This window comes from Trachurus japonicus, chromosome 2 (assembly GCF_045865225.1).
Source record: "Trachurus japonicus isolate A0001 chromosome 2, Traja_1.0".
Lineage (NCBI taxonomy): Eukaryota > Metazoa > Chordata > Actinopteri > Carangiformes > Carangidae > Trachurus > Trachurus japonicus.
Genome location: NC_140908.1, coordinates 8,988,506 through 9,014,359, shown reverse-complemented (window position 1 = coordinate 9,014,359; position 25,854 = coordinate 8,988,506). Strand labels below are relative to the sequence as shown.

At 44.0% G+C, this 25,854-nt stretch overlaps 2 protein-coding genes across 5 annotated transcripts in view; both read right to left on the bottom strand.

The window, feature by feature from the left end:
• Positions 1-380: 380 nt before the first annotated feature.
• Positions 381-7,188, bottom strand: LOC146990779 (ribose-phosphate pyrophosphokinase 2). Its single transcript, XM_085799226.1, has 7 exons — positions 6,893-7,188; positions 3,644-3,827; positions 2,399-2,497; positions 1,380-1,504; positions 1,098-1,271; positions 845-1,004; positions 381-474 (listed from the first exon to the last, which is right to left on the bottom strand). The coding sequence occupies exons 1-7, from the start codon at positions 7,012-7,014 to the stop codon at positions 382-384; spliced, it is 957 nt and encodes a 318-aa protein (XP_085655352.1). The 5' UTR covers positions 7,015-7,188; the 3' UTR covers position 381.
• Positions 7,189-11,095: 3,907 nt separating this feature from the next.
• The window catches only part of LOC146990778 (histone deacetylase 4-like), a 48,140-nt gene continuing 33,381 nt past the window's right edge, over positions 11,096-25,854 (bottom strand). For all 4 annotated transcript variants that reach the window (XM_085799178.1, XM_085799172.1, XM_085799194.1 and 1 more), the window contains 20 exons: positions 24,190-24,318; positions 23,961-24,070; positions 23,083-23,217; positions 22,797-22,989; positions 20,627-20,850; positions 18,050-18,286; positions 16,935-17,130; positions 16,704-16,837; positions 16,485-16,587; positions 16,301-16,347; positions 16,078-16,185; positions 15,674-15,729; positions 15,288-15,375; positions 15,061-15,180; positions 14,813-14,910; positions 14,274-14,392; positions 13,996-14,129; positions 13,359-13,443; positions 12,684-12,828; positions 11,096-12,178 (listed from right to left, as the gene is read on the bottom strand). In XM_085799178.1, the coding sequence (XP_085655304.1) occupies positions 12,139-12,178; positions 12,684-12,828; positions 13,359-13,443; positions 13,996-14,129; positions 14,274-14,392; positions 14,813-14,910; positions 15,061-15,180; positions 15,288-15,375; positions 15,674-15,729; positions 16,078-16,185; positions 16,301-16,347; positions 16,485-16,587; positions 16,704-16,837; positions 16,935-17,130; positions 18,050-18,286; positions 20,627-20,850; positions 22,797-22,989; positions 23,083-23,217; positions 23,961-24,070; positions 24,190-24,318 (2,501 nt within the window). In that variant the 3' untranslated portion in view covers positions 11,096-12,138. The remainder of the gene's footprint in view (positions 12,179-12,683; positions 12,829-13,358; positions 13,444-13,995; positions 14,130-14,273; positions 14,393-14,812; positions 14,911-15,060; positions 15,181-15,287; positions 15,376-15,673; positions 15,730-16,077; positions 16,186-16,300; positions 16,348-16,484; positions 16,588-16,703; positions 16,838-16,934; positions 17,131-18,049; positions 18,287-20,626; positions 20,851-22,796; positions 22,990-23,082; positions 23,218-23,960; positions 24,071-24,189; positions 24,319-25,854) is intronic.

The following is a 25,854-nucleotide window of genomic DNA, read 5'->3' as shown; positions in this document are numbered from 1 at the left end:
GCCTCTGTTAAAGTGAGGTTCAAATAATACACTATGTTACATAATGGACCCTTTGGTTGAAGTGAAGGCCAGGCCTCTGCTAATCGAGGCTGGGAGAAGGGGAAAAAAATGAACAAGAGGAAAAAGAGAAAGACAGTCATAAATACAAAGTTGGTCTTCTTCAGAGAAGGAAGTGATATTTCGCTGTCTCCCGGGTGAAAATGTCAAAGAAAACGTGTGTGGGCGACCGTTAGACAGCCGCGTGTGGTGGAGCCAGAGACAACCAGGCTTCTTCCAGCCTTTCTGGAGGATATGTGGCCAACGGTGCAGCCTGAGTGACCTGAGGGAGGGTGGGAGGGGTGGGGTGGGGTTGTGGAGAGGGCCGTCGCCCCCTTTGGGTCTTTACAAAGGTACATGGCTGAAGAGGTAGGACACTGACTCGCCGTTGTGGGTTCTCCTGATCGCCTCCGCAAGGATCATGGAGATGTCGATGACCTGGAGGAGACGATAAACGCGTCACGTGAGGAGAATAAAACTTTGTTTCTCTTCTGAATGAACCGCTCATTCAAGTTTAAGAAAGTTTTTGAATTGAGGAAGAAGGAAGGATGCGTCATATGCATTTAAAAATAAAACTTTATAAATAAACTAATTCACTGCTGCTGCTTTTTGTACCAGATAAACTTGATCAGTTTGATTTTCTTGCTGCACCAGCTGAACACACAGTAGATAAAATGTGTCATATAACAACGTCAGACCAAAAGGTCAAAAAGAAAAAAAAAAAGGGAGCACACTGGAGCAGCTCCAGTGTTGGTGCGACCTTGTAAAGGAAAACCAAACTGTTTCACATATTCATCAGAAGGAATACCTGAATTTTCGGGCACGCCTTCATCTTCTCCTCCTGTGGGATGGTGTTGGTCACCACCACGGCCTCGAACGGGGCGTTGTTGATGCGAGAAATGGCCGGACCGGAGAAAATGCCATGTGTGAGGATGGCGTAGACTTTTATTGCTCCTGCATCTATGAGCCTGGAAGTTGAAAAGAAAAGAAAAGAGATTTTAGAGATGAAGCACTTGTCTACTATTATTTGACGCAGTTTTCGTCTATAAAATGACACTGACTTGTCGGCGGCGTGGCAGATGGTGCCGCAGGTGTCGGCCATGTCGTCCACCAGGATGGCCACGCGGTCCTTGACGTCACCGACCAGCACCATGCGGTCCACTTCGTTGGCCTTCTTCCTCTCTTTGTGGATGAGCGCAAACTCCACGTTCAGACGGTCTGCGATGGACGTGACGCTGGACAGAGAACAAGGCAGGACAGTGAGGATCTAAAACAACCCATGTGTGTGTGTCTGTGTGTGTGTGTGTGAGAGAGAAATGCTGTTTCTTATCACTGTATCTTACCGTTTCGCTCCACCGGCGTCCGGGGACACGATGATACAGTTTTTCCACTCAGGAATGTTTTCTCTGATCCACTGAAGAACAGCAGGTTCTGCGTACAGGTTGTCTACAGCGATGTCGAAGAATCCCTTAAAAAACAAAACAACACAGTCACTTTCTTGCACTCTAACTCTGAAATGCACATTACACACATCAATCAAGTTGTTTATTTAACTTCAACAAAACAATCTGCTAAATTATTCATAGAAAAATCAACACCGACACTGAAACAAAGCTTCTGTTTACATCCGTTGCTTCTCATCAGTACCAGTAACTGTATTTTCTTATCTTTACATCTTATGCACAGGTACGACAACAAACAAAACGCATGAAAATTATTCACATTAAAGCAGAAGTAAGCGATCCGGTCGTTTTGGCTAATGCTGCGTTCCAGGCAGGCTTTTGAAACCGTAAATTACAGCTTCACGTCACGACTTACGACTTTGTAGCGTTCCAGGCAACCCACTCGTGTTTTTCCGACCTGTTTTACCTGTGAAAGTCACTATAACGGCCACTCGTAACTTCCGACCCGTGAACTCGTACCAGATCGAACTGGTACGACTTCACAGGTCGGAAAAACACGAGTTACGGGTTGCCTTGAACGCACCATAACGTCTTGTCTGCCGATGGAGTTAGCAGCCCCCGCCCTCGTCATGGATCTATTGGTCCTCGTCCCTACGTCACCACATTCACGCGCATCCCTCGGCTGCACACACAGCCCTTCATGCCGTTCTCTCTCCTCATTGGATAAAACTTGTAGGATACGAGAAAAGTTTTCTCCTGGGCTCAGAGCAGAGTAGAGGGACTGAGAGACCCGTGTTTCGGTCCAAACACTCTATGTAAGTGATTGCTGTCGGAAGATATAACTATTTAAGACTTATATTAACACAAAAATATCGCTTACTTCTGCTTTAACGCTACCAGAGGCTGTAACCGGACGCAGGGATCTTCTTCACCAGTTGTGTAACGCTTTGTGCACTGACCTGGATCTGTGAGGCGTGGAGGTCCATGGTGATGATGTGGTCGGCTCCGGCCACAGACAACATGTTTGCCACCAGCTTGGCCGATATGGGCGCTCGACTCTGGGACAAGCATCAAGACACAGCTTGAGGTGAGTGAGTAAGAGGAGAATTCAGAACTTTAAGCACTGCTCAGTCGGAGAGATTTTATTATTATTTTTTAGACAATGCTGGATCTCATTCAAGCCACGACGCCTTTCATGGATCCATTCCCACTCACGGTCTCTTGAATCATAATTCGCTTTTGACCTCACGACAAACAAATCCGTTTGTCTCCATGTCACTTAAACAAATGCCTGGTTGCTGTATCAACACCTCGATGGAGGCGTTTGCTGTCAGGGTTTCACAACTTCACCTGTAACTGATCCATTGTGAGTCATTTCAAAAACCTTGGCCCTGCTGCCGCCTCCAGCTCGCTCTGTTTCGCTGACGTGTTCTCTGAAGAAAACAAAAGCCCACAGCGGCGTCGATGTGCGCGTCACATCAGGCGCCTCGGGGGCCCTGTTGACAAAACACTCGTCTCCCCGGAAAAGATATGTGAGCTGCATTCAGAGGAGCCGAGTGTCGGAGAGAAACCTGAGATAATCCAGGGTTATTTAAAAAGCCCATTCATGATTTTCTACAACGCTTAAAAACACTTGTAAAGCTGCATTGTGAAGCCTGTAACCGGCATGTTTCACAAAAGCTGAAGTCTGCTCCTTTAGTCAACATGTGGATGAGGTAAGTCCAGATGTTTGCAGGGCTTTGAGCCTCCTGAGGCATTTAGTATGTATGTACAGAGCATTGGGTCATTGGAAACCTCAACCTATAAACCACAACTTTCCTTCCTGCTTCACGTGGACCTGATTATGCAGCTGCAGTTACATTAACAACTGAGGCAACATAGGATAATGATTTACATGATAACAGCCTCTGTGAACCAGTTTCTCAGCCTGCTGCAAAGCTTCGTGTGTCAAATGTGGATTTTCTGATAGCAGCGAAGACTTTAATGTGGAGTTTCTCATTAATAAAGTGAGTTAACAGGTCAACCTGCAGCGCTGGAGGGAAATAATAACACTGAGTGCTGATTAATAAGTGAAGCTGCGTTGACCTTATTTGTCAGATTCATGACTTCTTGGAGTCAAAAAACAAAGAAAGAAGGATGCAGACTTGCAAATGTCCAGTAAATATTATAAATAGATTTAGGATGGTGTGTGTTTGTGTGTCTACCTTGTCCTTCTTGTCCTGCCGGGCGTAGGGGAAGCAGGGGATGACGGCGGTGACGCGGGACGAGGAGGCGATCTTGCAGGCGTTGATCATGATCAGCAGCTCCATCAGATTGTCGTTGATTTCGCCACAGCCGCTCTGCACGATGTAGACGTCCTCGCCTCGCACGCTCTCCCCGATCTCCACACTGTAGAAGGACAGGGGCGCCGTTTACTACACGGGGACGTGTCAGCTGAAGGATTTAGGCTTCAAACTCGGGTGAAGTTTCATCATCAACGTGATAAATACTGACATTTTCTCAAATTAAATGTCATATACTGTTTTTTATGACGCATCAGAGACATGTCTGTAAGCACTGCAGCATCTCACTCAAGCCCTGTATAATAAAGATCAAGCATAACACAACAGCCTTGAATGTTTAAAGGGATAATTCAACATTTTGGCAAATTGGCCCATTGCCATAATCCCTATAGTTTTAGGAGTAGGTTCGTTACCTTTAATTGTCAGTGCAACGCTATTTTTAGAACGGCGGAGCAGAGCCGTGAGCTGCTCAGAGCTACACTACGGAGGCTAATGGGATTTCTTGGTTTCTCTCATCAAATACACAATCCAACAACTCCAAAACGCTCTGGTGGACAAGTTGTGACCTGCACATTCACCACACTATGAGATAATAACAGAACATTACGAGACGGAGTTGTTTTAGAGGTAAATTCGTGCAAAACCGCTGATGCACGTTCCCGTCAGGGGCAGTTTTTCGGCAAGCAGTCTCTGCATTTACCTCAAGAACAACTCTGTCTGATGAGTCTTTTCACTGATCTGAAGATAGTTGGAAAGGCACACCGCACACACTGGTAGCGTGAACCTGCCGGACACTGAACCCAGAGGAGGGGACATTCCTCTGTGGGAGACACCGGGTCAATCCCAACCTCTGTCATGTGATCAAACACCATGTACAGTATAACTGTTTAGGGTGAGAGTCCAGTGAGAATGGACTCATCTCGAGCTGCAGCTACTAAAAGAAGCCAAAGCCGCCAGATGACGAAAACTCTGCTGAGTGAAAATGTGTCTAAAAGTGGCTAAACACAGATTGAATTCAGGAACTAGCTCATGACAGAAAAAGAAAAGTAACTAAGATAAGTCACTGTTATAGCCATTAGAAAAGAATTCTGACACTTATTTGGATATTTTATCACTCAAATATGTCACAGTATTTTTTTATTTCATTGTAAATTGTAAATTGAATATACCTTTGGGATCTCTGGAGTGACTGTAAAAAGCTGTATAACATACATTAGAGCAGTTAACCTCTAAGCCTAAGCAGCTCTCTGTTAAGTAAATCCTTTATTTGGATATTCATCCTCGTGCAAATCCAACAAAAAGCCTTCCTGCAATTTCATTCCCAGGAATTCACTGTGTCTTGGTATGTAACCTCTGCAGGTCACCTGACCAAAGCCTGTATTGGAGCTATGCTATCAGTGTACTCTTCTCACCTCCCTGCGAGTGTGTGAGGATGAGAAAATAATTGTTTTGCACGTTGTGTCGCCCAAACAGCTGCAGTTCCCTAGAGAGAAACCTTGGCATGGATAATCACGAGTTTGCCCTGGATTTTGGATGTTGTGGGTGGAAACATGACCAGCAGAGAGGGTCTTATAAAGAGATAAAGAGGCCGCGGCACCTGGTAAATCCAGGGAAAACAGTGTTGGAATGCAAACGGGAGGATTACAAAAACAACCTACGTAGTTTGGCGGAAGCAGGATGCTTTTAGTGCATTACAGAAAGCATCAGTGACTGAATCCAGAGGGAATGAAATACAAGCCTGACAAAGTTAAAGCTGGGCTCGCTGAGACGCCGCATCACAAAGCACATTAACGCAGTGCATGCTTTTCCCATTACTGAATCACAGAGTAACACGCACTCCATGAGATGAGATGAGACGGCTGGAAAGCTGAGGGAATCGGTTCCTAAGCCATGAATACAGACAAACACAGTTCAGCAAACTTGTGGCCAGGATGAGACCCAAAGGTCACCCCGCAGGAGGCCTCACACATGACCCCTGACCTTAGCTATTCAAGGCCAGGCAACAACAAAAGGCAGCTTAACTAATAAAAGTCCTTTGCAATGCTATGGTTAAAAGAGGCAACTGTTCCCATGCACACTGATTTATTGAACATGGCTGATTTGAAAACGTACACAAATTAAGTGCATGTGATCTAGCACTGTTCAGTGGCTTCCCTTGCAAAACAGCCAGTAATGACAACCAAATGTTATTCTAGCCCGTGCAAATTCATCATAATAATTTAAATGGCAGTATTTCCAACTCAATGTCTCTGAGCGAAGTCTACAAGAGCTGGGTTTGTTTATATTATGCAATGTAACCCAGTTTGACGCTTGTAGGCTAATTGCTGTGAGCCCTGTTGTCGTCTGTCGTTAGCCAGATAACGCACCGGTAAGTCCAAAGTAAAATGACACTTACATCAGCCTGCACCCATTATCGGACAAGTACGATAATTGATGAAATATTTCATTTGGGTAAAAAATTAAACAACATATGAAGCCAAATGTCAGTTTTTATACTGTTGCATTATAGATATATGTATAAAACCCACTATATTTACTGGTTTCAGGGAACTCGCGGGCTAGCGAGTAAGTTAGCCACCTAGCTTGAGGTGTTACGTCAAATTTTGCACACCCCTCACAATCGGTTTCTACTTCAATATTAATAATGTTTTCCTTCATAGTAAACACTATAAGGGGGTATAAACAAACGACTATCCCTCTTTTTTTAATAAACGTAGTTCCTCTAAATAGTGTAGGTCATTATATTGGGTTTTGGGAACACTTTTCACAACAGGTAGCCTATAAATTTGCACTTGTTCACTTCTTGACACCGGAAATACACGTTAGCGTCATTAGCACGAAACACAACAACCTAGATAGCTTTGATTTATGTTGTCGGCTACGAAAAAAAAACAAAACAGAAGCAGGTTATCTAATGGGAAACTCAACGAGAAGAAGAAGGAGCAGTCCAGTGTTGGACACAGTGACATTAGCCTGCTACAAGTGTGCTAGCCTGCTGTGTTTACATGTGGCTAGCGAGTCACGTGTAGTTAACTATTGTTAGCTTCGAGCTAGCATACGCACATGGGAGGGGGGGCTGCCACCGCCGCGGCTGAAGAAACACAAGCTTTACCAGCTAAAAAAAAAAACATGCACATCACCTGTTGTATTTAAATGCCAGTGTCTACTCACCATGTCTCCTGGTTGCTGAATTTCTTCGTGATCACTTTGCCCAGCTCCAGCCCCAGCCGGTCGGCCACTTTCTGGGACAGGTCGTGGTGAGAGCTCCCGCTAAAAAGCACGATGTTAGGCATGTCCGAAAAAATGTGAAGCAGCTTTCCTCGAGAAAAGAAAAGAAAAGAAGGGTAGAAAAGAAAGAATAGGGCGTGTATCCCCCTCTAAAGGGTTACAAAAATTGTAAATAAGGTTGCTAATGTTGCAGCTTGAGCATTGCACTGGTGCAGCAGTTGGGGACCGTCGGCAGAGAGGAAATATGAGACCTGTATTTGCATGGTAGAAGGGAAGTGCCCTCCCCTCATTGGACAGTGTAGTAGTAGTCCCACTGACACATGCACACTTAACTACACAAATGCCTATTTCTAATATTAAAGGCTATTTGAAATATGTGATGATGCTCCGTATTTAGTATTACGATTCACCTGGGTGTAGTTATGTAAAGCACTTATATTATTTCATCATCATCATCATCATCATCATCATCCTTTCAAAATAAAATGTCCTATTTGTTCAGATGTCAGTGCAAACTAAATAGCCTATTCCTTTCTATTATCAATCACAGCATAAACATACATAAATGAGCTTTACGTTTAGATTTGGCATATTAATTACATAATTGACTCAATAATTAATTTTCTCATCTTTTATTTATATGTATCCCTGTGTCTGCTGTCTATTCTGTCATTTGCATGTAGCTACTAAATGTATCTATTTTTATTTTTTAAAACTGGTTTAGTCTTCTTTAACATATTTATCTGATGGTTCTCTTTCTCTCTTATGTAATAAATGTAATATATTTACGTTTTGGTGGTTTCAATCTGGGCTCTTGGAAATAAGAAAAGGGAATTTTACACCATTTAGTAATATTTTAGAAAGCAGACCAACAGTAAAATACTTGTGTTGGTGTGGCACCTTGGTTTTGAAACTCATCACATGAATTTCCAACACATTCCTGCTACCTGAGGAATCAGATAAAATCTACGTTTTTTTAGCCAAAACGCGTGCTAAAGTGCCCTCTTCAGTGGCAAGGACGCGCTATTAGGTGCCCCTTTTTTTCCTTTTCGCCCCTGCCCTTCAAAAAGTCTGTGCACGCCACTGCACACACACACACAAAAAGAAAACCCCAAAACAACAACAAAGGAGCAAATGGCCTGATAGCAGCTGCTCTGGACCTTGCCTCCAATCCAGCGTGCACACTTGTGATATTGCATAATTAGATTTCCCACTCAGAGAGAAGTCAGCTGAGACTTTGTGCTCCTCATGTGTCTCCTCAAACCAAAGACCTGCCTTCTTCACTCTGCTGACATACTTCTGACCATCATTACTGTCATGTGCTGGGCGGCTAATTTACTCAAATCTAAGAGAAATCGACTGGTAGACACACTGGAAATAGCCCATGAGGGATGATCATGGTTTCCAAGTTGTCCATTCTTTTACAATACGTTGCAGGAATTCCACTACGACCAGAACTATTGATTATTTACACTGGATTGTGCTAACATGATGGACTTTGAGTCATCGCTTCGAGTTGATAACCGCAGGTTTTCTGTCATCAGTCAGATAATCTCTCATCAAGAGCAGATATACTTAAAATGTCCTTAAAACTGATAAGAGGATTGAGTGAATTGACTTAATCCAGACTCATTATTGATTAAAAAAAAAATCCTGAAATGGCACCAAACCTTCTTCAGTCTTGATGGTACAGTATTTAACCCCTCAACAGATTTTTTATGTATGTTAATTAAAAGTATATATAAAAAAAGCCAATACAACCACAGATGTTTGTATTTTTCAGAAATATATTTTTATAGATGATGTCAGAGATGAAATGTCCAAAGCGTAGGTCCCAAAGAAAGATAACATTTTTCATCAATAGAGACAAACAACAAACAAAAAATAACTTTTTAATCCATTTACATGTAAACCAAGAATTGCTCTTGAGCCACAGTGGTTATATATAGAGAGAACTGGCCGAGGTGGGTGTGACAATCAAACGACGATGCCCTTTTTTTTTTCAACCAACTGATATCCATCACTTCTCTACCTTTAATTGTGCCCGTTTAAAAACCCTTTGAAAGAGGAACATTCTTTGGGAGTCTTTTAAGATGTGAACGTAGCAGAGGTTTGGCAGAGCACATTTCTCTTAAACACAGTCTAAACAAGTTGTTAAGTGCTGAATCTTGTTAAAATCACTTATTGGAAACGATATTCAATAAGAACGATATCAAATGTTTCTCAGTGGAGTCATTTGGACAAAAGTCTTTTGAATCGTTTGAACACCAGAGAGGAAAGAAAACCGTCCCGCCTGGTGCTCTGGGGGGAGTTGCCGTGGGAGGTTTTTGCTTTTTAAGTCCTCCAGTGTTCATCTTCTATTGTGCAAATACATTTTTATTACATAGACAAGCAGGCATGCTGACTCACAAACCATGCAAAGAGTTAAAGTTGGCGCGAGCAGACAGCAAAAAAGAAAAAGTAGTATTAAAGTTTCTACAAAAAACCTCAAATTCATATTTAAATAATAATAAAAAAATGTTAGGCCAAATTAAACAAGTAACAAGTGGAATGTTTTGTTAGAACATGGAAAAATATCAACTTAATGTCAAAATTTACAAGTTTATAAAATATTATCAACTTAAAATAATCATGATAGTCATCTTTAACCAGGTGTTGAACAAAGCAGTTGAGGGATGGGGGTTAATTCGAATATGATTCGATTTACTAGTAATGTCAGGTTAGCTGGATTCAAGCAGGAAAAGCGAAGAGGCTAGCACTGATGTTATGGACAGTCAAAGGTGACAGTGCAAAGCTGCAGTGCTCGGAGAGACTTTTTAAATTATCAGCTGATGTTTTTCCTGGTAAAAATTCCACTTTTCTTTTCATCCGTGTCTCCGTCTTTTCTTTTCCCGCGGAGGAAAACCTAGGTAGCTACATAAAACGGCCGCTAAACCTCTTGTTTTTTTTTTCTTTTGGGATGTGTGATGTCGTCACAGTCTAAAGGTTAAGTGCATATCACCCATGCACAAGAGGAAAATGTATCGATTAGGCAACAAAGTGATCAATTGTCTTATTCTGAAGGTTGTTAAAAAGTCAATTGCAGTGCCATATAATGACCACGGTTCAGTTAAGGGCAACAGTGCAGTTGATGACGAGTTAAATATGCTGCGTTTTTTTTTTTCTTTTTTCTTAAAGTTCATGGAGTAATATCATACACCATACTGTTTTTCGCTCACAATATCATAGCTGTCATTAGTTAGAGTACATTTATAAATTTTCCATATACAAATCTCCTATAAACAGTACATGTTATAAATACACAAGAGATGAAAATGCAGAAAGGCTTAGAGAGCCGCAGAAAGAAAGAAAGAAAGAAAGAAAGAAAGAAAGAAAGAAAGAAAGAAAGAAAGAAAGAAAGAAAGAAAGAAAGGAAGTGTCGCTCCTTAGTTTTGATAAATACAAGAAAGAAAGAAAGAAAGTTTTTGAACAAGAGGTGACAATAGTACTAAATATGTGAATGGCAGCCCTATAACTATCCAGAAAACGGATAAAAACACAGAACAAAATCTATGGATGAAAAAAGTTAGAAAAATAATCTTGTACAATAAAAAATAAAAAGTGGACACGCTTACCAAACACATTTCTGATATTGTAAATCGACAACTTGATGTGGAAATCATACATGTAGATACAAACAGGCAATACTCCGTTACTGCCTCTCAAAATATATTCAATTCAATGTACATGACTAATGTTTAGCTCACACCAGTAACCAAGGTAGTTGCCAACCGGCAAAACATGGGAGGTCGATCAGCACATGGAAAGAAATGCTCACTTCTGTGAAGGATTAAATTAGTAAACATTGAACTGGGTACTGGGAGCCTTTATCTGCAAGGGCCAGTACGAGAAATGTTTGTCACCTTGCCAGCTTAGTGGAGTGAAAGTACTACTGTATATGCAAACTCATGCTTTGGCTTTTCTTGCTTGGCTTTCTCTTTTGGATAACATTCAAAAATCTTGCAGAAATGTCCGGTCTCTCTGCTCAAACGCATGCTTTATGTGTTTTACAAAGCGATGACTTCAGTTAAAGGGAAGCTACATTAAAGGCTAAACCTTTTTGACAGTGTTCAATCTAATTTCCTTGTTTGCAGGTCTCCACGTCTGCACCTTTTTCTACTGAAGCTGGCAACTACCTTTACAAAGCGTTTACTGTTTTTTTGTTTTTTTTTTACAGAAAAATAGATCCATCCAAAAGTAAAGTAACTCTTCAAGAGAGGCTGTGAGAGACATAAATCTTGTCTTCATCACGATCCAAGTAAACATGCTGAAAGATTGTTTTCTTTATTTTTGTCATTCTCGTCCCCGGGGGGGGACTTGAAACTCTCCGTCTCCCGCCCTCGCACCGTTCACTCAGCGCGAGAAAAATCTTTTTATCTTAAGGCAATCTTTTCCTGAACAATCCTGAAATCCAGCGGACCCTCCCCAAGGCACTCCTCTCACTCGTCAACCCTCAACGACAGGCTGGTCCAGCACGGTGACAGTCTCACCGTCAAGTCTGTGTAAAAGCCTACTCAAACTTCGGCCGACCAAAGTCCACAGTGAATGCATCATGTAAAATATTATCTCAGTTGCCGCGATGCCCTTATTTCGTAGGGAAAAATAGTAAAGAGAAAAGAAAATCCCCGAGCTGCGTTCAACAGCCGGGGACGTCTGCTGTCCCTGGTGTCCATACCGAACGTGGTCAGCTGTGTAAAGCACCGTATGTTTCTGCACGGAGGTGTTATCACACCTTTCTGTGGCGAGACCTGATCTCGCCCCCCCCGCCCCCCCCGCTGCAAACACACCCGCCCGCTGCCTCGGTCACTCGGTTAGCCGCTTAGCTGTTAGCGCTAACGTGGGGGTGCGAAGACTGACAGAAAAAAAATGAGTGTCTCTCTTAGCGAGTGCCGCCAAAGCAACGCTGTTATGTTTAATATGTTTGTTTTTTTTCCCAATCCAGTCCTCTGTCTCCTGATTGGCTCCCTACTCTGAGGCTGAGCCCACCCCCTCTCCCTCATTTTGGCTGAGGGGCCGCCAATCAAGGTGACTGACGTGGTGAGTGGGGTTAGGGGGACTAAATGAAGGGATCAGTCGAGACTCTTCGCAGCTCAAAGAGGCGTTCTCCGGAGAGGTCGATAGCAACAGTGTGACACCCTCGTTTCCCGCCGTTACAGTGGTTCCTCCTCCTCCATTGGCTCCTCCTCCGGCCTGGCGGGAAAATAAAACAGATATTAAACCCAATGCTGGACCACACACTCTGTGATCTGACGTCTTGCCCTGCAGCTCTGCTTTTGCATGCAGATAACCTCCTGAACTTCATGGACTTGGGACTCACAACCCGCTGTGTGTTTGTTGAGCCTGTACACAAACTCCAAAATATTCTTCACCTTTAACACACTTCGGTTTGGGATTATAAATGCAGCTGCAGGCGCAAAACTCTAAATTACAGACGCAGTGTTTGTGAAATGAGTCACCCTGAATCCATTTATGCTTTTAATCAATGAATCATTACCCATTTCATAAGTTGATTGGTCTTGTGTTATGTGAATCTGTTGCGTATTTTAATTAGTAGCCGGAGATGCAGTGTCATTCTGTCCTTTTTACTGTTTTATTCATTTAAAGACACATTGTGTGAAATTTTATCCCATCCAGCAGTGAGGTTTCAATTCTTTATGCTGCATTCACGTGGAGTTGGGCATTGGTGATGCTTTACCTCTGATCCATGGCGTTGGTGTTGGCCACGGACAGAGAGGCCATGGCGCTGACGGCTTCCGCCTCCTCCGAGTCACCTCGTTTGGCCTCCAGCAGGGAGAAGCCGAGGCATGGCGAGTAGCGGTGCACCGAGCGCCAGTATTTACCTGAGGCGGAGGAGGAGGAGTGGTTAGAGGAAAGACAGAGAAGGTAAAAGGGAGGGCTCATGTGTTCTGCTGCTTAAAATATGTTTTTGTATGATTTAAATATCAAAATAAAAGATTAAAAAGTGAAGAGAGACTTTTGTGTATTTCATTTAATTTGATTTATTTGGAAAATAGACAAAGAAGTACAGTGGAAACCGCTTATAGTGATCACGGATATAGTAATCTATACATTACCGTGCTGTATGTGTACAGAATTTGAGTTATGTCTGCGCAGTAATTAAATTTGCATGGTGCCTCTTGAAAAGCATTTGAAACAACTGTACCATGGTTGAAACATTAAATATAATTCAGTAAATGCTGAAGCTGTCCGTCTTGTTACATTTTTCTCATTGAAAATCTATACAAATGGCATTTAGATGATGTTCTGCATAAAATGAAGTGAAATAATTTTAATAAGCCGTTTCCACTGTATAGAAGGACCTGTGTGTCCTGTGTGTGTGTCAGTGCCATGTTTCTGAGGCTGAACTCACTGTGAGTCTCTAAAACTTTCTCCAGAGAGCGCACGGCGTTGGGGTTGGGCCTCTGCTCGAGGACGGCCTTTGGCAGTGGGTCCAGCTGCACAAGGAACGAACACACACAAAGAAATATGTAAACAACACAAGCATGTTACCAGGATGCACTTATAATTCTTTCCACAAGGAGTCGACCTTGAAATATCGAACCATGAGTTCATTCCTCTCCCAGTATATCCTGCTTTGTTTGCCTAAATAAATCAAGATTTCAACATGTTTACAGCAGAATTGGTCATTTCCTGATTTAATACAGTAAAATATTAACATGTGAGTCTTCTGTTACAACACCTGACTCAGTAAGATGAGAGCAGCTCTGTCCTCACCACTGTATAACATCTTCTCTGTATTTTATTTTGACTGCGTAGCCAAAACAGCAGATAAACATGAGATTAAAAATAGATTAAATATCTACTTGTTAAAATGACTTCACATGGGTGTGTGAGGCAGATTTTAACACAAGAGATGCCTGGCTAACACCCACAACCCAACGCTCTGCTTTGTCCCGTTTCATTTCCAGCTTCAACCCTTTGATTTTAGCATAATGAACGTTAATTAGGATTCAGATCTTGTGCGCTGGCAGAAGTGACCTCCGTACCTCCTGGCCAAGCAGGGCGGCCACACAGGCCTCGGAGGCGTCACAGATGGCAGTGAGGTCGTGACCCCCTTCCAGAGCCAGGACCACCCGGCCTCCAGCGAGGGTCATCAGCTGCCTGGTCAGATATCCAAAACCTGGAGAAAAGGTTACAGGAAGGTGGTGAACTTATGGAAATGAGCCTGACAGCAGTTCAACTTAATCTGCATTTTAGCAGTTTGTGTTTTCTTTGTGCTGGAGCTGGGAGATAACAAACACGCTCCTGACAATCTCACACTCACATTTGGACGTCAGCGTGTAGCCGCCCAGAGGTGGAGGGTGTCCCTCCACGGCGTCGAAGCCTGAGGAGACCAGCACGATGTCCGGAGCAAACTCATTGGCTATTGGCATCACCACTGACCTGAGATCGGGAGGGCGGAGGACAAAGATTACACAGGGTTGGAGCCAATATTTCAATGTGAATGGAGAAGATATTCAAGAATAAAGATGAGATTATTATTTATTTTATGACCTAGAAAACATTTTTTCCTGGAGGAGGATTTGTCTTAGTGGTTTCTTCTTATCATTATTCATGCAAATATGCCAAACAGCAGCCATTTTCTTTATTATATTGTCTTATGAGCTAATAAATTAAATATCTGAGTGTTGAAAGGTAAGTCAAAGAAAACAGGCCTTTAGGAAATGATGATGAATATGTTTTACAGTTTAATAATTTAGTTTTAAACACACTGTTAGTTGCATCCCTACTAATAACTCTGGGAAGACCAACTGGTTTGTATGTGTGTGTGTGTGTGTGATTTGTCCAGTGTGTATGTGGTACCTGAAGGCAGCCAGGTACTCTGCATCTCCCATGGGAGGGTCCAGACCTCCGGTGAAGGCGACGTTGACATTGAACCCGACTCCAGGACCGCTGCCCACCTGCAGAGAGAACCAGCGTTGTTATTATTCATTTACACACACACACACACACACACACACACACACACACACACACACACACACACACACACACACACACACACACACACACACACACACACACACACACACACACACACACACACACACCTCATCAGGTGCCCCGCTCCCAGGGAAGAAGTTGCCATCGTCGTAGCGATGCATAGACAGGTAAAGGACGTTGGGGTCATCGTAGAAGGCCTGCTGGGTACCGTTGCCATGATGAACGTCCTATGGGAGCATAGCACATGATATATATTCAAAATACGCTTTTTAAGAACATACGCCATTGAAATAAAACCTCACACACGACACAAGCGGCGCCTGAGGAGACTGACCCAGTCCACGATGAGGATCTTGTTGACGCTGAGTCTCTGCTGCAGCAGTTTGGCCGCGATGGCCACCGAGTTGAAGTAGCAGAAACCCCTGAAACGGCAGCACACAGACGGAGGGCTGAGTCGTCCTGTTTGTTATGAAACGCGGCCGTGCCAAAGCACTTTCCTGCTCCATTTTCATGTTTTTATAGTGCACTTGAAACACGTTGTGAGAGGGATATGAAAAATAAATAGAGCAGTCCTTGAAACAGCTGGCAGAATAAAGGCACTCAGTGCTTTATGTGCAAATAAACTCAATGGTTTATGTAATTTCTATTCCAGACGCCGGGTATTTGTATATGCATAGATTAAGTGTGTCCAACTGAGTGTGGTGACGGCTGTGGCCTTACATGGGAGTGCTCTCCTCTGCGTGGTGTCCAGGGGGGCGGACCACAGCGAAACCGTTCTGGAAAAGACAGACAGGCACTGATCACCGCTCAGTGTTTCCTCAGCGTTTACTAAGTAGTGGCGAACCACAGCTAAAAACACTGTCATTTAGCCAAACACAAAGATGGGAGGAGGGGGGGGCTGCAATGTTTAGAAATACTGCTTCTGAATGGGAGCGCAGCATCGAACCTCACACAGCAACAACGCGCAAAGTCGTATGAAGTTTTAAAAGCCCTTGAACATTTTCTAGGTCGAGATAATTGAAATAAATCCATAATGTTCAAAGGGGACTCTTCATTATCTGCTGTGTTTTGCTCTGCATTCGAAGAAAAAGGGGCTTCGGGTTCATGTAGACCGCGGTACCAACCTTCAGCTCTCCGGTCGCCACTTTGAAAACAAGCTCCACCACGGAGCCGACGGCGAGACGGGCCGCGCTGGAGGAGTGGACCTCGTTCCAGATGGTGTCGCTGTCCACCTGCCAAAGACAAACACTCAAGTTTCTCACTCATATTTCATTCTTATTTTTACATTTTACTTCATTTAAATGTGGCATGTTATCATTTGTGTCAAAAATCTCCAGCTCTACTTACCCCCACCCCTCCGCACGGTAGCCGTACAAACATAGGAGTGATTGAACCTGCGGAACAGGAGATGAACATTAATTAACTCAGTGAATACAAAGGAGATTGTGTGTGTGTGTGTGTGTGTGTGTGTGTGTGTGTGTGTGTGTGTGTGTGTGTGTGTGTGTGTGTGTGTTTGTGTGCGTGAGCTTACAATCAAGTTTCTGTCGGAGAGGGTTGGTTCCGTACAGCAGGACGTGGGCTTCAGAGTGAACCGTCTGCAGCTCTTCCAGAGTGGCCTTCCTCCCACGGATACACTACACACACACACACACAGACACACACACAGAGGAATACAACTCTCATAAACAGTTTACTACGTTGCGCGATGTTGGGTTCAGAGATATTTTTCTGCTCTGGTCTCTGGTCGTACCTCACACTGCGCTCTGAGACCGGTCTCCTGCAGCCGAGACCAAATGCTCTGGATCCGTCCTGCGTGCTCCGGGTGGCTGTTGGTGTTTCCACACATGCACTGGTGCTTCTGCATCAAAGAGTCATACACCAGACCTGGAGGGGGGGCACGCAGGATTTAGATAAATAAAGAAGTGAGGATAAAAAAAGCACACAGATAAGCAGGCATGAGGAAAACCATGGCGATGCTGACCTGTGGTGAAGCGAGGTTTGACTGGAGGGTCAGGGGCCGGGACGCTGATTGGAAAAGAGGAAGCTGACGCCGGGGACGACTGGGCCCTGGACAGGGGCCGGTGTCCTGGGAAGGAGATGGACAAGCCGGCAGCCTCCATGGAGGCCTGATAGTTTCTCAGCTGGTGAATCCGCTGCTGTTCCAACAACAAAGCCTGCTGCTCACACACAAACACACACACAAAATAAAACAAACAAATGAGATTAAGTCTCCAGTTGTGATCCTGCTGTTGTTCAGTTAAACACATAAAATGTAGAAGGAAGGAAGAATTACTTTGACATATTTTACAATGCAAGTGCAACTTGCGGCCAAAAGATGGCAGCCAAAACAAATGATGCGATTTTCCCTCTGTATTTAATCATATGGATGCCATGTGACACAGAGCAAGGTTTTCACAGATTCAGGGGTGCAGCTCCGATGTCAGGATTGGGCGGGGGGGACGAAAGTGGTTTTTTTTTTTTTGTTTCCTATGCAACTCATACCATGCCACCATAAATCACAACTTAGTAGAGGCTCTTCATATCATTCAAAAAGTGCTGCACAGGGAATCATTTACTGTGCTTCCCTTTCTTGTTTATTTGTCCTACAACAGCCAACAGCGCGTATCACTGCTTACTGAACTGTTATATTAGTAAATCATCATTTTAAGGGTCCTAGTGTATGGGACGACTTTCTGAATGATAAATTGATATGGATGAATATTAAAATATGAAGCCCTAAGATTGAGGGGGTCGTTTTTTTTAAGCCCGCTGTGTAAGAAACACTGTAGTGCAGGAGACCAGATATTATATACTGTATATATATATTCATCAAACATCATTTGTTCACCATTTCAATCATTCCTTTTTAGATGTGAATCTAAAATGTGAAGAATGTGAAATCTGGAAATACATTTGTTCAATTTTGAATAATTTAGGGTATTTTTATTGGGGGGGTGTAGCAGCCATGCCCAAATTACATTTCTATATCTGATTTTTTTCACCTCTCCCCAGGAACACATGCTGTCATTGCCGAGCAGAGATGGAATCAATGTTGTGATACATGGTATTGATTTTGCGGCTGATGTCTTCCTCTACCTGTCTGAAGAGCAGCTCCTGCTCCGCCTGCCTCTCCCTGTGCTGCTGCTGCATGGCCTCCTCCTGCAGCTCCTGCGGGTCGAGCGGCTCCTGCTTGATGGTGACCCCGGCCGGCAGCGCTCCTCCTCCTCCTCCTCCTCCTCCTCCGTCCTGGTGCTCCCTCAGCTCCTCCTCCGTCTCCTCGGGGTGGCTCTGGTGCTGACGGCCCACGGGTGACTCGCAGGGCTTGGCCATCATCTACACGTACGAGACGACACGACACGGGGCAAGATAGGGGCGGTGAGTCTCCCCCCATGTGAAATTTATTACACAATCGAAAAAACAGGATGTGACAAATCCTCCTCCGATGTGTGAGGCTACATTCAGACAAACAAGAACGACGCTCTTCTCTGAATCAAATTCCTGGCAAATCACTCCTTTCTCTGGACCATTCTTCTTTTAACAAGCTTAATTTGGATTACTCAGTCAGATTGGTGTCTTGCTCATTTCAAACCTATCAGTTTTAATTGAATGTGAGTGGCCGCTCTGCCGACTGTACTCCAGGGCAAAATGTGTCTCGCTGAACAGAGACATTCCACGCTCCCCGTTGTGCCACTTTTCACCGACTCATTCTGCAGCCTGCTGTTCACCGAGCACTGACTCAATTGTCTATTCATTCACTGTCACTGACATGAACAATCCTAAGTGACATTCGAGGCCGCGGCGCGCTCGCGAGTGTTTGTGACGCAGGGGCGAAGCGAACAAGCGGGAGCGGGGGGAGGAGGGGGGGTGTATCTACAGGTGTGTGTATGATGGGGGTGCAGTTGTGTGTGTTGTGTGTGTGTTTCCCAGAGCTGCAAGCCTGTGGGTCCCCTGGCTCAGAGCCACGGGACGGCATTGACGTCAGAGCATTTACGAGCTCTCATTCAGCGCCCCCCCTCCTCCTCTGCTCCACTGTTCTACTCTCGTCTTTGAGACCAAACAAACTCCCCTCTCATTTTTTTCCCTCCTCCTTTGAAACAACCCCCCCCTTCCACCCCTCCAACCTCTCTTTGCTCCACATTCATTTCCTAACCCTATCACAAGCAGTGGGTTCTTGTTGATCCAAAATAAAATATGTGTAAAGTTTTACGTAATTGATTCTTGATTTTTTGATTAATTAATTGTTCAATTAACCAAAAAAGTGAACATTTAAAAACTATATAATAAAAGTTTGTTTCCTACAGTATATGACAAAGATAAATGATAAATCCTCACATTTCAGAAGTTGCAAGGAGTTAAGGTTTGGCATTTGTGGAGGATAAATGACTGAGACGATTTATCTATAATCAAACGTAGCGGCTGATCTTTGAATTGATTACAATCTGCCGTATAAACCTCCTGTAAAACTGCAACATTAGTTTTTTTGTATGGAGAAGCAAACATGAGATGTTATGGAACCTCTGAGCAGAGCCTGTTTTCTGTTTTTACACAATGCTAAGAGAAGCTAAAGTGAGCGACGAGAACTCTCGCTGGTCTCATTGTGTGTTCATCATTGTAAAAACCAGAGCCCTAAAATGCACAATCAAGTAACTGACAGTTTTTTCAGGACATTTTCAGAATATTCATTCTGTAGTGCTGTCATATGAAGAAGTAGAAAAAGTTGAAAGTAGAAAAAACTAAGGAAAATAAATATATTTATTTATTACACCAGTGGACTCTTTGTAAAGTCATTTGGTGCTCTGGAGATAGACAGATGATGGCACCAACCTCAGAGGCATAGCTGTTGAATAACTGCATTGTGTTGTGTTCTGATAAACTCTGTAGACTAAAACAAAGCTTGATGAGGATATGTTTCATTTTAGTCAAAACTCCCGCAGAACCCGTCCTTGTGGAGCCAGAGGCTGCTGAAGAGATGTTTGTGTGAAAAAGCTGCCGCTTGAGAGCTCTGAAACATATGGAGGGAGTGAGCGAAAGAGAGAGAGAGCGGGGGAGGAGGAGGAGGAGGAGGAGGAGGAGGAGAGGAAATCCCTTGTTTCATCCACCCACCTCTCCTCCAGCGAGTACTCTGCTGGAATAGGTAAAGCCATCCAGAGCAGCGGCTGCTCACTTCCTCCCTGACCATATTAGGCAGAGGCTTCCGCTCTGTTGCTATGGCAGCGCGCAGTTACCTCGCAGCCCGTGGCAACTGTCTCAGCCACAGTCACACAGAGATGTGGATGCAAACATTCACACACACATTCACACACATACACACACACTGCTATACATGTTAACCCATACCTGCCTCCTCCTACTCGCAAAACAAAAATACTACAAGAGGAGCAGCGAGAGAGAGAGAGCGGGAGACGAGGGCTGAATAAAAGCAAGGACTTCACACATAAACACAGCTACAACACATTATTAGCTGTGTTACTGGCTGCCGCCTACACAAACAACTACAGTACAGCGCCTGTGCAAGGCCGCTGTGGCCTATAGAGGTAATTAATGATCCGTTTATGTGAAGTTCAGATCTTTGGCTTCTTCTATCTAGCCGCTAATCGAATGTTATGTAACAAAAAAACGATAGCAACAATGTGCAACTTGTGCAACTCAGCTCAGTGTCTCCGAGCCCCTCACCTTGTTGAGGTGGAGCTGCTGCTGCTGGAACTGCTGCTTGTGCTTCTCCAGGAACTGCTGGTGCTGCTGCTGGACCACCAGCTGCTGCAGGGCCAGGGCCTGGGCGTGGGCCTGGGCCGCGCTCCCCTGGGGCAGCGGGGCCGACTGAGTCCTCCCCAGGGGCCGGTGCTGCCGCTGCAGCTTGGCCATGGAGGCGGCCGACGACATGGAAATGCCACTGACGCCTTGGGACGGGGGGGGGAAACACAAGAGAGACGGTGAAACCCAAAACCACAGAGGAGAACAGAGCATTTAGTAGTCTGACACAGTGAAACAAAGACATTCATATTCCTTTAAGTGTGTGTTTTTCTCCGGTTGAATCGTGGGATTTGAAAATTGTTTTCATTCATTTAAAGGGATAGTTCAACATTTTGGCAAATTGTCAGTAATTAATTGTCAGTACTGTTTTTAGAATGGCATGGTGAATGTGCAGGTCCATCAGTGCGTTTTGGAGTTGTTGGATTGTGTATTTGATGAGTTTGATGAGGGAAACCAAGAAATCCCACCGACAATTAAAGGTAACGAACCTACTCCTAAAACTATAGGGATTATGACAATGGGCCAATTTGCCAAAATGTTGAACTATCCCTTTAAGGATTCAACTTCCTCCAACTGAAAAACCATCTTTTAAAGTTTTGTCCCATCTAGCAGAGTATATTTGCATGAGGTACGACAACAATGTTGCTTTATTATATCTCTTTGAGCTTTTTAGGAAAAGCTATGGTGAAAGCTATGGCAAGAGTTTAGATGATGATGTGTCCAAACACCAGAACTTTCAGAACGACTATTTAGACTGAGTGTCATAATGATTCATGGTTGTGTGACTGTACGCTCTGTTTTCGGGGGAAATATGACATCTTTTCCAGAGCAGTCGCCATGGTTTTTACCAGATTTAAAGTCAGAGGCAGAGAGCAAAGGTTCGTGGTGTTCATGTCTGAATGAACAGTTCAAACCCTTCAAACCTTACTATTCCTAAAATCTAAGATAAATACGTAATGCACACATCAACACATGGATTCCTAATTCACTGTTATGGGTGTTGGACCTGAGATTAGTTAGCAGATGTATTTGTGAACCAAATAAAAACTACCATCTGTGCTGCCATACTGTGATTCTCCTATTGTGATGATAGGAGCCAGGAGAAGTGCACGGTGCGTTTACAGAGCACCATCCGGATGAGGAAAGTAGGAAAACAGACCCGAGTTGAGCCTGGGAAATGATCTGAGGAGCTTGATTACTGCGCAAACATCAGAGAAAATGATTAGCAGAGTGTTTTCAAACTGCTTCCGAAAAAGCCTGCTGATACACAACGACCACATGGTGCAGCGGAGTGGAGTTAGAAGAAAGTAGGAGCTGAAAGTTCGAGGTGATTGGATATGCAGAAGTTTCTTTCATGGCTACAGACATGACTGGACTGAGAATTAATTTAATGCATCTGGGTTGTAAAAAGTCACTCTCCGCTCCCTGCTTGTGCGTGGGCGTGCACACGTCCTTGTCTATACGTTTCTGTGCAGACACACATACACATACAGACGTGGACAAAATTGTTGGTACCTTTCCGTTTCTTTAACTTAAAGAAAGAAAAACCCACAAATGTCACTGAATTAACTTGCAACTGATCAGTCACAGGATCAAAAAGCTCCAGTTTTGTCTCATCTGTCCACAAAGCTTCTGGGAGAACATCCTTTAGTCCTTGTGTCAAGTTATTTCAGTGACAATTGGGGGCTTTTCTTTTTCTTTCAGAATCGTACCGACAATTTTGTCCACGTCTGTACATGCATCTGTATTTGCATCACTGTCCATTCACTGCTAATGTCCTGCTGAAAATAGCAGCGAGTGAATGAGCTGATGGGAAAGGGCGCACAAGGCAGTCGTGTCACACTCATACGCCATCATATGAAAGGAGCTCATTAGTTTGGGCTAATGAATGGACGTCTGTCAGCGTGGCGGGCACACAGTGTACCACGGACACACATCTCTGTGAGTGTGCTGATGGTTGTCTTTCTGCGTGCATCGCCGCTGAATGAAGATAATTTTACTCCCAGTCATAGGCTCATTCAATTTGAGAGACGCATTTGTCGTCATTAACTACGCTGCTAGCTTTCAGTGACTGAAACGTGACTACTCTCACCTGTCACCAGGGGGCTCTGTGCCGGGCTCTGCTCCATCAGCACCATGTGTTGCAGCAGCGGACTGTGCGCGCCGTGTCCGCCTGTTCCGGCCCCCGCTTCAGTCAGGTAAGGCGACAGGTGGCCACCGGAGAGGAAGGGAGGGCTGAGGGAGAGGGCCGGCTGCAGGCCTCCATCCTGCTGGGCTGAGGTCACCTGGGAAGGAAAAGAGAGAATGAACCTGAGGCCAGCTCTGAATGGATTTGTCACAGACAGTGCATGCAGCTCGACAGCCGGTTTCCTCCTTACGTTGGAAGCAGCAGTGGCCGTGGCAGTGGCGGGCAGCCCCAGGGTGATGTTGGGTAAGGAGGGCGAAGTGTAGAGGGACAGTTGGTTAAGGGAGCCCCGATCGGCAGCGCTGCACAGTCTCTGAGCCAACGACACCTAGGAAGCACATTTAAAGGACACATATTATGTATGCCCCCTTTCCACAAATTAAAATAGTTCCTAGGTGTCTTAAAGCCATGTCTGAGACATGCTTTAGTCAAAATACCCCAAGGATCAAACATCACAGCTCTTTTCATCCTCTCAAAACAGACCTGTTCAGAACGGCTGGTTTCAGTGCCTGTCCCTTTAAATGCAAATGAACCACTGCTTGCCCCGCCCCTTTACCGGTCCCAGGTAGGGGTGGGATTATCATGCAATTTCGAATGTTAGTTACATCACTGGAAGACAACTGAGAGAACAGCTCGTAAAACCACGTGGGAGGCAAGACAAACACCCAAATATATGTTAAAGAGCCTTCAAAAAGTGATATTTCCATAATATGTCCCCTTTAAATGATCTTACGAAACGGGTAAATGCAAGGAAAGTATACATCCACGCGCGGGGAAATCGTCATTAGCTACTCAGAGCCATTGTACAAAGGAGCGCAGTTCTCTGGCTGCAAAATGCTGCATAATTTATTTATAGTTTTGAAGTGTTGAAATGTACAGTTACTTCCTAAATTATAAAGGTTCCTCTCCTCCAAAGCCTTTTGAGCTGAGGCTGGCTGATATAAAATGAGAACTACTTTGTGTTCCCAAATAATTTCATTTTTTTGTGAGGAGGAAATAAATCAGCAGAAAAACTGTAGAACTGCCTTTAATAAAAGAATGAAAGTAAACATTAGGATGTGTGTGTGTTACCTCTGTGTTATTGGAGACTGACACAGTGATGCCATTCTCATTAGGGATGTTGTTGGAGCTGTTATTAGGAGAGCTTGGGCCTGAGCCAGGGGCACTGCTACACGCAGAGTCTGAAACGCACACATATGCAGACAAGACAAAAAAAATCAAATACACACAGTTGTTATTAGAAAACACAGCAAACTAAAATTAAAAATTAAAAAAAAACTTTAAGCACCATGTCTCTCACCTGCCATGTCGAGCGAGCGTTTCTTGGCGGTGGTGATGGGGCTGTCTCTGCGCCGCAGCAGCGGACTGCTCCTCCGCTCGCTCACCTTCTGCTTCAGCCGAGAGCGCAGCTTCAGGTTGGGCTCCGAGGCTGAAAGGAGGAGAGTGACGGACCATAAAATAACCCATTCATTCATCAAGAATACAAGACTGGCATCTGCAACACTGCTCATGCATCATTTGATCTATTCACCTGGTGTTTCCTTTTCTAAAAGAGGTAAAACATTGAAGTCACTGGGAACTAAATGACATCATTAATTTGTTGTTTTCATTCAAAAACTGCTCTGCTGGAATAAATGATGTGTTTTTAGTCAATTTAGGCTTGAAGTATCGAACTTCAACGTCTTCATCTGTTACTACAACTTCAAACTGGGCGACTTTTGTTCTTGGTGCCAGCTCCAGTTCAGCCGCCAGCACCCCTGTCAGCGTCTGTGATGCTAAACAGATAACAGGCGGCTGTGCAGCTTTGGACAAATCAATCCAAAGGGTGGGAGAGTTACCTGAGCTCCAGTCTCACAGGCTTTCGGCACAAACGGGGGAGCTGCTCGCATTGATCTGTCGTCCCTGCCATCCCTGCCTCCTATTCAGATGATTTCTGAACAAGCCAAATTCTGATCCATTTTCCCAAAGACACTGGGACCAAAAAGCAATTAGCTCTCATTTAGGAGCCATGTCTGATTACCTAAAGGCCTTTTGGTCTTTTGTGTTTGCTGTCACAGACTTGTGAATGGAAACAGGGCAAGGGGAACAGCATGTCACCTTGGCACTGGCCAAAGAGACTAATGCTCTGTGCACTTTGCCCTGCCAATCAGCTGCCTTAGATAATTTCACTATTCATTATACAATTTTTAATCATCAAAGGAGAGCTAAATCCAAATGTGGAACGCAACTAACCATGGTTATGACACAACCAGATTAATCTGCTACTCCAGCTCTTTTATTTGAAAGCTGAAGCTACTGGGACACACTGTGAAAAGCCATGTTCCCCTGGAGCAAACTTCCCACAGGAATTCTTTTAGGGAGCGATCAAAAATGAACTCATTCCCAATAAGTGTCAGGTATAAATAAACGCGTAGGAACGGTGAAGTGTGAACTCTAAAGTGTGAAAATACAGAGTGACAGGAGGAACTCAGTCCAGGAAAATGAGTTAAAAATGGTGACAAATTTATTTCTTATCAGGATTTCTGAAGTCCTTCACCCCAGAATTTAATTTTTTAGATCTTTGGAAATGGGTATAATGGACAGAATCTCACAAAAAATGAAAAACCGTAAATTGCATATTGTGTTAATTAAGTTAAGACATCTCTTTAACCATATGGAAATAACCATACCATTAAAATGTGCACTGTTCTATTAAAAAGCATGGGTAAAAGCCACAGCAGTCCAGAGCTAGCCTCAACGAAAGCTAATTCACTGACTTTTCCCAACCCGTTTGCTCTTACTGAAAAATCAATTTTGATGCTTGAACATTTAATTGTGTTTTACAATAGCACATTAATAAGTCAGGAGTTAAAAACCATAAGATCCTTATGGTGAGTACAGTATCTGCTGATACCTGACACATACTATCCATCCTTAAAAAAAAAAAACTCTGTAAGAAGCCACTTTTTTTTCTCCTCAGATTCTT